The sequence below is a fragment of the Monodelphis domestica genome, chromosome 5 (genome assembly GCF_027887165.1).
Source record: "Monodelphis domestica isolate mMonDom1 chromosome 5, mMonDom1.pri, whole genome shotgun sequence".
NCBI classification, from domain to species: Eukaryota; Metazoa; Chordata; class Mammalia; order Didelphimorphia; family Didelphidae; genus Monodelphis; species Monodelphis domestica.
In genome coordinates, this window is record NC_077231.1 from 298,576,628 (window position 1) to 298,589,858 (window position 13,231).

The 13,231-nt window shown below is 33.8% G+C and overlaps 1 protein-coding gene across 2 annotated transcripts in view; it reads right to left on the reverse strand.

Annotated features, from left to right (window-relative positions):
- TOP2B (DNA topoisomerase II beta) overlaps window positions 1–13,231 on the reverse strand; it is an 88,853-nt gene that overhangs the window by 54,077 nt on the left and 21,545 nt on the right. The window contains exons 2-4 of one of the 2 annotated variants that reach the window (XM_007505183.3): window positions 8,947–9,102; window positions 7,292–7,382; window positions 3,920–3,983 (exon numbers count right to left, since the gene is read on the reverse strand). In XM_007505183.3, coding sequence (XP_007505245.1) covers window positions 3,920–3,983; window positions 7,292–7,382; window positions 8,947–9,102 — 311 coding nt within the window. Of the gene's footprint in view, window positions 1–3,919; window positions 3,984–7,291; window positions 7,383–8,946; window positions 9,118–13,231 lie in introns of both variants that reach the window. The other variant, XM_007505182.3, reaches the window with a different exon arrangement.

Here is a 13,231-nt window from a genome sequence, read left to right on the forward strand (position 1 = left end):
ATGATATCATTAAAGAAATGGTTTCCAAATGAAATTTTCTATAAAAAAAGATTTCAATAAGAAATCCATTTAACCTTCATCTTCATGAAAGAATACTCATGTCACAAGGTTATAAAAATAGAAAAATAACTAAGGTTAGATGATGAACTTTGGTAGCAGTCAAGTCCAAAAGTCACCAGCTCTAATACTCAATGCCTGACTCACCTGACATTTAATACTTTGTGTAAAATCCCAGTGCTTCAAGAGAATCTTTGAAATATTTTGTGGAACCAATATTATATAAACAGAATAAGAGACTCGCAAATTGAACTGGACTTCAGAAGGCATCAAATTCAACTCTTATCTTCAGAGAGTACCTTCACAACATACCCAATAAATCATCATTTAGGTTTTGCTTAACAATCTACTTAGGCAGTCCATTCCACTTTTAGAGAAGTCTCTTTGTTGGCAAGTTTTTCCTTAAATCAAGTTAAAATTGGCCTCGCTGCAATATCCACTCATGATTCTTGTTTCTACCTTCTGGGATTATGCAGAAGAAGTCAAATCCATTTTCTACACAATAGCCTGTAATATGGTTGTGATGTGCTCCTTCCATTTTATCTTTTCTAGAGTAAACATCCAAGATCTTGGAATTACTCATATGTCATGATCTCAAGTAATTTAACTATCCTAGTCACTTTCTATAGATGCTCTTAAGTTTATCATTTCCCTTCTACAAATGTAGCATGAAGAATTGAACACACAAAAACAGTCGAAGGTCAAACTTAGAGAAGGGATGGCACTCACTTCACTCTGAGCATTATGATTCTCAGAGTATAAAGGAATACATTGCCAGAAATTGCAGTCCTAAGAGGTCATCTGAGCTAATCAAGATATGACCATTCTTTTTTATTGTTTACTATATGTACTATCTAAGGCAAATTACATATCCTGCTGGAGACTCAATTTCTTCATGATTAAAGTGAAGAAGAAGTTGGGCTAGAGGTCCTCTGAGGACCCTTCAAGCTCTAGATTTATGGACTTATGAGCTAAAAATGTTCACATAGAACACAGACTCTAACAGCTGAAAAAGAACTCAAGAAATATCTAGACCAATTTAGACATAAACAAGAATTCTTTTTTTACAACTTTTCTAGCCAGTTTTGTTCCCAAAGATCTATTGAGATGGATAGCCCACTACTTTCCAAAACAGTTCCATTGCACTTTTTGGATAACACTAATTTTAAGTTCTTTCTCACATTAAACCTAAAATCAGTCTGCTGCAATTTCTGCCCAGTGTAGCTACTTTTGTCCTGAGGGGCCAAACAAAAGAGGTCATTTTTTTCCTACATGATGGTTCTCCAAGTATCTGAAGACAGTTGTTATGTCTCTCATGGTCTTTTTTCCAAGCTTTAACATCCCCAGGTGCTTTAACTGATTAAATGGCATTATTTTGAGGTGCTGATCATCTTGAGTATGCTCTAAATTATCAATGTAGGCAGCCCCTCCACTGACATAGACCATAATACTTCCATGATTTGACTGATGGTCTTCAATGGCAGAAATCAGTGCTATCCTTAAACTGGAGCATTCAGAGCTGAATACAGTACTCCACATATGCCCTTATTAAGGAAAAGGATTGTCATCTACAATGTTCTGGACACTATACTTTCCAATTCACTCAATAATGATATGTTCTTATGCTTGCCATCACACTATCACCTCCTTGTATTTGCAATCCACTAAACTTTCTAGATCTTTTGGATGGCATGCTCTGTGGTAATACTTACTATATTTATTAAATCAATTTTTACAATCTAACTATGAGATTTATCTTTAGTAAATTTCATTTTATTTGATTTAACATAATATTATAACCTGCTGGGGTATATGGGGATGGTGACCCTTTTTTTTTTCACTATGTTGGCTATTCCTTCTAGTATCATCTACAAGACAAATACTTATAAAAGTGATAACAAACACAAAACCAAGCAGGACCAAAAGTAGAATTCCAGAACACTTTTGATGATATTCCTTGATGATAGAATTGGAGAAATCTTTCATGCACACGCTATTTATTTTATTCCTTTATTTATTTTATTTATATTATTTATTTATTAATATTATTTATTTATTTAGATTATTTATTCCTTCTTTTTTTCTTGTAGTTTCTTGACATATGTGGTTTTAAACCAGCTATATAAACATTTAAGTGGGGTTTGGAGGCAGAAATTGGAAAGCTCAGCTTCACCTCCAAATCAAACAAAGTATCAAGACTAATCAAGCTACAAAAGATACCAAGTTTTTGTTAACATATCTTAAAAGATGTTTACTCTCCTAGATAACTATCAGAAAAGTGTTTTAATGTAATGAATTGTGATAACTATTTTAGTGGATTTAATTTTGAAAACAATGTATTTTGTTATAAATGTTGCTGAATAGGAACTAAAGAAAGTACTTGTTACAAAAAAAAAATTTTGTAAGCAATTTGTTACATACAACTAGGAACAACCAAACAATGTATTGTTCCAAGATTCATCTTACAGACATTAAAACAGTTTTTTCATATAACCCATTCTTTATATTGTTCATTGTAATAATATTTTATTTGGATTAGAAAGTATTAATATGGGTTTGATTAATGGGGTAGGAAATATTATTGTTTAGTAGATATAAACAAGCATGCAGTTATTCAACTACCATATAAACACTCATTTAAAGAAAAGTATCAATTTCTTTTCATTTTCAGTATTCTTTTCTATACTCTGAATAAAAAAGCTAAAGATGTTTGCCTCCATTTATAGATAGTGCTGCCTGCTCTTTATGACTCTTCTCAAAAATAACAAATGTTTAAATAAATCTTTTGTTTTCAAAAACTACCAAAATTGGGAAACAAAAAGTAGCAATGGGGGCTAGAAAATGTCTTTCTTCCTTCCCTACCTTTGACCCCTTACTTACAAGATGATTAGGCAAGTATCTAGACTCACTGAGAAGAAAAAGAACCCCAACAACATGATTGTGTGGTGGTAATTTTTCTGGTGTTAATAAAAAAGAATAATCTCCAAAATCAGGTAACCACCAACAATTGTTCTCAATCTGCTCTCTTCTTGATTTTTAATGGCAATGCTGAATTATTTAGTATACTATGAAAGATAAGCATAATTTAAATTTTCACAAGACAAATGTTTGTGAAAACAAAATTATTAAAAGGTTTACATAATTTAGAAAATCTATTATTCATTTCCCTATCTGCAGTGAATAGGATCCAGTAAACATTCTGTATACATTCTACAATGCAAACAACAGGCAGGCAATACTCAAATTATGAATGTTACACCCCCCAAATTCTTTGAAAATCAGTTCATTTATGGTTCCAAATACAATTTCTCAAGTCCCAATGATGATTTGGGTCAGCCCTTAAAAGCCTACTGAATTTATCCTTCAATCCCAAATTCCCTTGAAGCCTCTCAAGCCTGAGCTCCACTGAGCCCTATGTAGTTAAGAATGACAAGAAGTGTGACAGGAGAATAGGCAATTTCCATTATGACAGTCAGGAGAAGCTCTAATAGGAATTAGGTAAGAAATCTGATGAGGGGAAGGCTCTAGGAACAAAAAGTCAAAACTTTCAGGGAGGGTTCTGGAAGTCTGTGGTTTTTTTGTGGCGGTGGCTCAAGAAGCAAAGGGCTCCAGTAGAAGCTGGCATAAATTTCAGAAGCAGGGCTAAAGGCTCTGCTCCTGTGGTAACAGGAATGGCTCAAGCAAAAAGGGACTTCAGCAAAAGGAGACATCAGTAAGAGGAAAGAAACCGTTCAATGAATAAGGGAGCAACATACATTATGATGACTCATAAGCTGCAATGTTCATAACTCAGGAACCACCTGTATGAAACAATTTACTTTTAGCTAAGAAAGCTACCTAAGTAGCCTAATGGTGTACTTACGGATCAATAGAAATTTTGATACAGGTCATGTTCTTATCCCTCTGTTTATTGTCAGCCGCATTAACTACAAAATTAAACATTTTGGTGAGAATAATCAACTATTTAAGTAAATGTGTAAAGCCTTATTAAAAATAAGCAAACATATATAAACAGCAAAACATAATGCAAAAGGAATTAAAAAGTTACTATTTGCATCCATTGCAAAATTAAAATTAACAATATTTTAACATTTTGAGGATTACTTTGAAGTCAAAATAAAGCATTTTAACTGAACTAAAATGTGGGGAAGTTAGTTACAAATATATATAAGAAAAAGTAAAATTGAAATTCAGTCACTTCAAACAACATATATTAGTACACAAAATGTATATAAACTATTTATACAATAAAATCATGGCTTATAGTTTTGAAAGTTGGTTGAGTTCAATTTTCCATAATTAGATTAAAAAACACCTAATTTAATTTTGATTCAGTCTGTCAAATCAACTAAGGAAAAGCCAGTTTCTTGAAGAGAATAGAGATTTAATATCATACATGTGTTTTCATGAGTGTTCTAAGGACAATTCAAAAATAAAAATACTAAAAATACTTTTATTCTTTACTAATGTGTTAATTTGAACAAGTTCACTAGAACCCTAAATTAGGTAAACAACCTATCCCTGAAAATTATACAACTAGAAACTGAAAATGGAAACAATACATTTATAGATTTCATTGATCAGTATAAGCGATAGGCATATTACTTGAAAAGAATATTGCTGGGTACCTGAGGCAGGAATTAAGGAAGCAAAAAGGAAACAGAAAAAATAGTTAGAGCTAGCCCTGAAATCCTCCTCTCTACACATGGAACCAAAAAGTGAAGAAGAAGGAATGATTAGGGACCCCAAACCTTACCTATAATTAGACTGATCTGAGCAGCCTTTAGAGGCAATCAGTAAGAGAAAACTCAAAGCATGCAAGGGACACTGAAAGGTTCCTTTTGTCAAAAATATCTCCACCTTTTACCAGACTGATTTTAGTTAAGTGTCCCCTTTTCAAAGGCAAATATCCTCCAAGATTGTCAAGTCACACTTTACTGTGATTTATAATAGAATCAAGAAGCTTAAGATGGCAGTGTCAACAATATTTAAAAGCCTTGTCCAAAGTCACATATGGAAAAAGGCACTGGGACTTAGAATCTAGATCTCTTATCCTCTAGATCAGTGGTTCTCAACCTTTCTAATGCTGTGACCCCATAATACAGTTCCTCATGTTGCAGTGTATTTCATCAAATCCAAGATTTAAATTTTGTTCGAGATAAATCTTCAGAGAAGAAGCTTGCTAACTAACTGAATCCAGAGAATGAACTGTTTGCAGAAAGATATCTAAACCTTTTCACTACAGGAAGATCCAGAATGAACCTTGGGGTGTGGTTGATTGAACATTTTTTGAATGTACACTCTTATGCCAAAGGGGACTGCCCCCTAATTGGCTTTTGTCAATGCACCCAGCAAAACATTGGTTTGCTGTCTTTCTCTCTCCTCTATTTCCCCATATCTACAACTATTATAGTTTTCCTTTTAGTGGGTAAAATTTTTGTATACACTTATAGTTAGAATTTTTTGGGGTGCAGTATGCGTATGTTTAGTGATCAATTGGGGAGACTAGTCCCCCAATCATCATCAGGGGGATTGTGAATTTTAAAAGTCTCCATCTTGGTCTAGCACCCAAAAATTGTGCACACCCACACTACATGGGCATGTGATAGTAGTCAATGACAAATCAGAAATAACTAACTGCCCACTTGGGCTGTCCTAAGCCAAGCTAGAGCCACCATTGGCACTTGTGAGGCACAGGAAGTGATGGAGAGAGCAGCCTCGGGAATTCGCTCACTTCCTGTGGACAGGGCTAGACGGGAGTTTGTGTTAGAAGCTTGAAGAGAGAGGAGGCCTGAAGACAGCTTCCCTTCAGATCGGTCACGTGAGTCAAGGACTGATTCCTTCCACCTTGGCCCTTTGGGCCTAAATTCCCTCTGCCTTGGTCAGAGGTTGAGTAACCCCTTTCCCTTTTCTCCTCTCTCCTTCTCTCCCTCTCCTTTTCCCTACTCCCATTGTGATTAAACCTCCATAAACTCCATTCTGACTTGAGTGTTTCATTTTAGGAATTTCATAAGTAAATTCCTTGGTGGCCATTGTTCAATATTATAATACTCTTAAAAGGTGAAAATTTTCACCACAACAGTAGTGACCCCAAACCAAAAAATTATTTTGGTGGCTACTTCAAAACTGTAATTTTGCTACAGTTATGATTCGGAATGTAAATACCTGATATGCATTATGTATTCTCATTGCTACAAATTGAGAGGTTGAGAACCGCTGCTCTAGATGATGGTTATTTTTTATTATACAATTCTCTCCCTGAACCTGAACTTGAGATCTGGTAACCAGAAATAGATTAAAATAAGAATTTTAATGTAAAGGATATGAGCCAGGAAAAATAATTGTATAATATGGAGAAGACTAAGCTAGAGAAACAAGTATCAGGAAGATATCAAATTTAGATAAAACAAGTATCTACCCTCAGGGAGTTTACAGTCTAAGCAAGGAAGATAAAACATAAAATCAAATAATCAAATTATACAATATTACATCATAAATGCATTACAGAGTTCAGAATAAAATGCTATGTGAAGTTTGAAAAGGTGAGTCATTACACAGAAAATAATTAGGGAAGGTTTTATAACAGGAAGTATCATTTGAAGTGGGTTTTAAAGGATGGGGGTTAATGGTAAGAGGCTCCTCCATGTACCTGAAACAGCAAGATATAAGGTACAGATGTGGGAAAACACATTAACATTTCTGGACGATAGGGAATAGTTCAATTTGGTTGGAATATAGAGTAGGTTGATTAAAATAATATAAAATTAGTCTGCAAAAATAGAATGTATTAAATTAAGAAAAACCTTGAAAAATAAACAAAGGAGACTGAACTTTATTGACAATACAGAGCTGAAGATTTTGAGCACAGAAGGGACTTTCATGAAGAATTTGGATTAGCCTATCAGCTGTGTTAAAGGAAGAGTAATGATGATAAGTGTAGCTAATCTTCAAATCACAAAAAAATTGCCCCCAAAGGTCATTTTCAGCATATATACCTCCAAAATGACATCCTCTATATTATTTGTAGGTAAAGATGATAAAAATAAAATGAGAAAGGTGAAGAAAAATATTTATAACTTCCTCAAAGTCGCATATGAATACAATATATTGACAGTAGCATACCTTTCCTTAATAAATGCCTTCTCTAAATCAAGGGTATGTGGTCTGAACTCTAGGACTTTATAATTACTTAACAAAAGAGAGAATTTGTCTCAATCCTAAAAAAGGTACTCACCAAGAATTTCATCAAAGATTTTGTATAAGCCTGGCACAAAAGTAACTTCTCTGCAATTCATTCCTACATCTTCATCATAAACCCACATTGACTGCAAATGGAAAAATCCAAAAGAAGTCTTTTACTACAATGACTACAAGTGTCAGTAATATAAATTTCACACACTCAAACTACATTTTACCACTGAGAATTTTCCTTACCTTCACATTCCACATACTTAGTCCTTCAGAATTAAAAAAGGGTGAATTGCTTCCATGGAATAAATGGTGTTATCTTCATCGTTTTTTAATCTAAACATCCACAAAACTGAGAAACTGCTCATTCTATATGATCTATTCTTACATACATTTCTTATACAAAATATTTCAATTGTTAACACAAGGCAGAAAATCTAACTAGAAATTCAAACATTTTCTTCCTCAATATAATACATAACGGCACTGAAGTGGACATTTTTTACACAGATTTAAATCACAGTCTCTCCATACTTTTAACCAATATTCTCCTCATAAGTTTTCATGGTCAAAAAATTCATCACCTGATGGTCAATTTTGTGATCTGCCTTTCTTCCCCCTTCATTACACTGTTCCTCTAATAATATATGAGCTATGTGCCCACTTTGGTAAGGCCTGGTAAAGCAAGGTATATAAAAATTAGACAGTCCTCATTCAGTTTGCCTTGGAGTGATGAGGATCCATTTGCACTGAGGCAACAGGATGAGGTTTTATTAGAGGTAACTCAATATAATTAAATAAAATAATAATGATACTAATCATCATTTACATTTTAAACAATCTTTTAATCAATTTAGGGTACTTTCCCATTCCTTAGCTTAATTTTACATTTAATCTTACTTCTTAAAATAGGGGCGATATCACAGGGATTTAGAAGAATCATCAAAAGGCTATAGATTCCCTGCTTGTCAACAAACTACTATCCACATGGATAAAGGTCTGGATAAGAATGAAACTACTCACAATCAGATAAGTTACTTCAAAGCTCTGACTTCTGGGGCAAGACCTATAACTGAAAGCAATTTTTATGACCACCAAATAAGGTCTGCTACTCTTGCAAGATCTTTCTTAAAGGCACAACTAACCATTCACAGAGAGAATGCATAATTTCTATTTTCTCAGAACTGTACTATCACAGTATAAATTCTGGAAAAAAGAATGTAATATGTATTCATATACTATACACTGAAATAATATGAGACTTTAAAGTAACCTTCAATAAAATTGGTATTCCTTTCAATAGTCTAATGAACAAAAGTATAATAACCCCACCAAATCATACTCTATTTGATTTCTACAATATTATTCCATCTGCACATAAAATCAATATAAGTTTCTAATTTAGAATTCTCTTAACACTTGTCTTAAAGGATTATTGAATGCTTTTTACTATTTTAAAACAAATTCTTCCTAATATATATTCAAGAGTCAGTTGGAAAATAAAGGCTTTTAATTTTTATATACTAGTCAGTCATTAAAGAATCTCAAAGGAATAAAATTCCTGGAGCATGCTATCTAACATCTTCATCTCTGAAATTATACAATAATCTACTTACAGTAGTCAATATTATTGTCAATAATAGTCAATGACAAATTATAAATAAATATACATATATATACATACATGTGCATATCACTGACCTGAGTTAATGGCTCCACAGATCCAATGTATGTGTCAGGCCGGAGGAGAATGTGTTCAAGTTGTGTTTTCTTCTGATAAACTCTCTCAACAGACAACTTCTTTGAAGAATCATTTTTATTACTGCTTTCTGTCTCTTCTTTTTTTGCAGCATTGTTCTGATCAAAAAGAGTCTAAAATTAACCAAAAAAATAAATAACTGAAAACGTATTACTAAAATCTTGATGGATCATTTAAGTGGAAGCATGTTTGCTTCCTATATTTAAAATCTTCTCTCAGCCACTTTCATTTTTAAGTCCTATAAGTTGGTTGTCACATTCAAAATTGGACTATTATCTACAAAATGTATATTTATATTAGTTATGAGTATAAAATTTTGCTTATTTTTTAAATAGGTTTCCCAGTTTACATATAATATGATCACAAGAGATTCTAAAATGAGATAAATAAAAATAAAATAAGAAAAAAATAAGAAAATTTTAGAACTGGATGAAACCTTGAAGTTCTTCCCTTATAGATGAGGCAAGTGAAATCCAAAGATGTTAAGAGACTGATCACACTAGTTTGTACCAAAACAAAAACCAATCACATACTGTTGTTTCTTCAACCCAGCTGAGCAGCCTTTTCTAAACCAGACCTCTTCCTGTCATCAAAATTTCCAGTGGAATATGAATTCCAACTAGAATGAGGCTTGCCCATGTCTGAAAGCCCACTGAAAACTAACTCTGGCTGGCCCATTCTATGCCCCACTGGTTATCTAGCAGTCTAGAAGGACACCTCATGGGGCAGGATAGCAATGCAACACTTCCCACAGTAGGAATTCTGACATTTAGAAGAGAAAAGTGGACAGAAACAAGAAACAGGCTGTAGAGATAATATAACTTCCAAATTCATTTTAAAAAGAAGAAAAAGAAAAGAAAGTATACTTTAATGGGGCTTTACAAAAAAAAAAGATATTTATAAGATCATGTATCCCAAATATTTGTTATGGAAAATATAGTCACTTTAACTATGGCTAGCATTTTTGCCAACTGTATGACAGAGATTAAGGATATTAAGCAGGATTATCAATAACCTAGATTTCAACAGCTTGGTAGTATTGTCATGGTGATGTCCCCTAATTGAAAATAAGGTTGTAACTCACTAAGATACTCACTAGTCTTGAGAGCAAACATTCTTAACCTTTTGTGTCATGGATCCTTGTCAATGTGATTAAACCTATGGACTCCCCAGAATAATATTTTTTAATGTATACGTAGAAAACCAATTATGTTGAAATAGTTATGAAAATGTTGTTTTGGAGGGTTTTTTGTTGTTGTTGTTGTTGTTCACAGAATTCAGATTAAGAAACTGCTTTGGAGCTTTCTTTTTACACCAATCAATAAGCACCTACTATGTGAGAGTCACTAGGAACAAAAATATAAAAGTGAAGATTCCCTTCTTAGCATCCCCTATCCCCCAACCCAAGGAGTTTACAATGGTGTCAGCTAAGTAAATGAAACACACACACACACACACACACACACACACACACACACACACACACACACACACACACAAAGAGATGGGGGGGGTAAGAGAGCTATCAGTTAGGAGAATTAGGAAAGGCATATAATGAAAGTAATAAAAAGTTGGATTGAGCATTGAAGGCTTCAAAGGTGAGGAGGAACAGCATTCCAGACACAGGGGGACAAAGGCACAGAGAGAAGTAGATTCTACGGAATTTAGGAACAAGCAAATAGAGCAATTTGTTTTAGAGCATAGAGTACACAATGCTGAGTTAATGTGTGACCAACCCGGAAATAGGAGATGGATGGAGATTATAAAAAGTTCTTAATGCCAAGAAGACATTTTAATTTTATTCTAAAGGCAAAGGAGAGCATTGAAGCTTCTTAAGCATGAGAGTAACACATTCACATTTGTTCTTTAAGAATATCAGTTTGGTAGGTGTAGAAGATTAATTACTCCTTAACATTACTATTTATACATATTTTCATATTAAAATAAGATAAGTAAAGTTTCTTAGACCAAGCACCAAATTAGTAGGCATAGTCAAGAATATCAACTCTAGTATTAGTTTCTCCAACTGCCAGCTTTGTGAGAAAAACAAGGGCAAATTATTTTTTGGCAGTCTCATTGGAGTATTTGGGTGCCTCTAAAAGCTTAACACATAGTAGGCACTCAATAAATACTTGATAGTTTATTATAAAAGGAAAAGGAAGAGAAAAGTAAGTGACCAATATCAAGGAAGAACTATATCTAAAAGCAGCCAAGAAACTTGAACCTTCAAATGGGTCACAAAAAGCTAATCCTTTAAGTGTTGGTAATACCTTGGGTGTCAGGTCTGATTATACTACCACTGCAAATATGTCTTGTTACACAAAGACTCACTCCAATTTTCCTGACAATTAAATTGAAGAGGATGTACAAATACCAATCATCTAGCAGTCACAGAAGCTGAAGTCAGCACCACAAGACTTGAGGATTTCTCTGTCATTTGTATGCCAGTAAAACACTGTTCTATTTCTATATGGGATTCCTTAATGTCAAAGAGTGTTAGCAGGGTCAGTTTTCCAGTGGCTAAACCTCTTCAACCCTAATGAGAGAGGAAGCCTGTTTTTGCAGAGGTAAGAGACAACTTAAACAAAGCCTTTTGTAAGAAATGAGAGGATAGGGGGCAGCTGGGTGGCTCAGTGGATTGAGAGTCAGGCCTAGAGATGGGAGGTCTTAGGTTCAAATCTGGCCTCAGACACTTACCAGCTGTGTGACCCTGGGCAAGTCACTTGACCCCTATTGCCTAGCCCTTACCACTTTTCTGCCTTGGAGCCAATACACAGTATTGACTCCAAGACGGAAGGTAAGGGTTTTAAATAAAAAAAAGAAAAGAAAAGAAAAGAAATGAGAGGATGTCTATAAGTGTTTTTAATTGGGAATGGAAAATGAGGAGAAATGGAATTAGGGAGTTTAAAAAAATAGAGCTGAAGTGAAGTCTGTGCATTTAAATAGATTGCAAGTTAGATCTATCATGTTTGTTTAGTTGTCGAATTGAAATATATTCTTTATAGAGTCTAGAGTAGAGATTCTTAATTATTTTTTGTCATAGACCTCTGACCTCATGACACTGATGCAACTGACTTCTGAAAAATGTAGTGATGAAATAAAATATACAGGTTTACTAATAAACCAATTATTTTTTAAGTTCATGAACTTCAAACTGAGAGCCTCTGGCCTAGGTTAGAAATTATTATTTTTCGGGGGCAGCTGGGTGGCTCAGTGGATTGAGAGTCAGGCCTAGAGACAGGAGGTCCTGGGTACAAATTTGGCCTCAGACACTTCCCAGCTGTGTGACCTTGGGCAAGTCACTTGACCCCTATTGCCTAACCCTTACCACTCTTCTGCCTTGGAGCCAATATTGGCTCCAAGACAGAAGGTAAGGGTTTAAAAAAAAAAAAAATATATATATATATATATATATATATATATATATTATTTTTCTTTAGTGCCTGGCATGGGGGAGGGAGGATTTATTTAAATGTAGAGGATTCATGTCCTCCATATTTGAAAACTATGCCAAGAATTGTGACAAATTATGGGAATTCAAACATTAAATAATAAAAATACCAATTATAATTCATAGTAATTCCCTATTACTTGAATTTTATATAAATTTAAGGGGGTTAATAATATACTAAGTTAAAACAGTATATTATATAGCTTATTTTTACTAAATATTTAATATTCAAACATGGGGAAAATTGGTTTACAAGTAACTCTAACAAATTGCCCAGTAATACAGTCCAAAGTCAATATGGTTTTGATAATGAGAAAATAATTTAAACTTCAAAACAAAACACAATTCTATCTTCAAAATATAATCCATAAATTCTTCATAAACATCTTTTTGCCAGTAGTTAAACAGTGAAATTATGGGCTAGGCACAAGTGAGTTGCATGAAACTTTTGACATTCAAACACATTTTCTAATTTAGTTTGTTTCTTTCACAAGATAAAGAATGTATAATTTGATGTTAGGAGTGGACAAATTACTGCTTTCAAAAAAATCTTCTCAGAATAGTGATTGTAGTGACCTGTAAGAATTCAACTCTCAGGAGAATAAAAGGAACCTAAACAGCTGGTCTAAGACTTCAGTCTTTTAGCTGCCTAGCCCAAACCCAAAGAAAGCTAAGTGAAAGGCACTTTCACTAGGTACAAAGGTTGCCAGATATCTCAAATTAAGTTCTATTTGAAACTCTCCAAATCATGGAAGATTATACTAAACTGTCCAAAA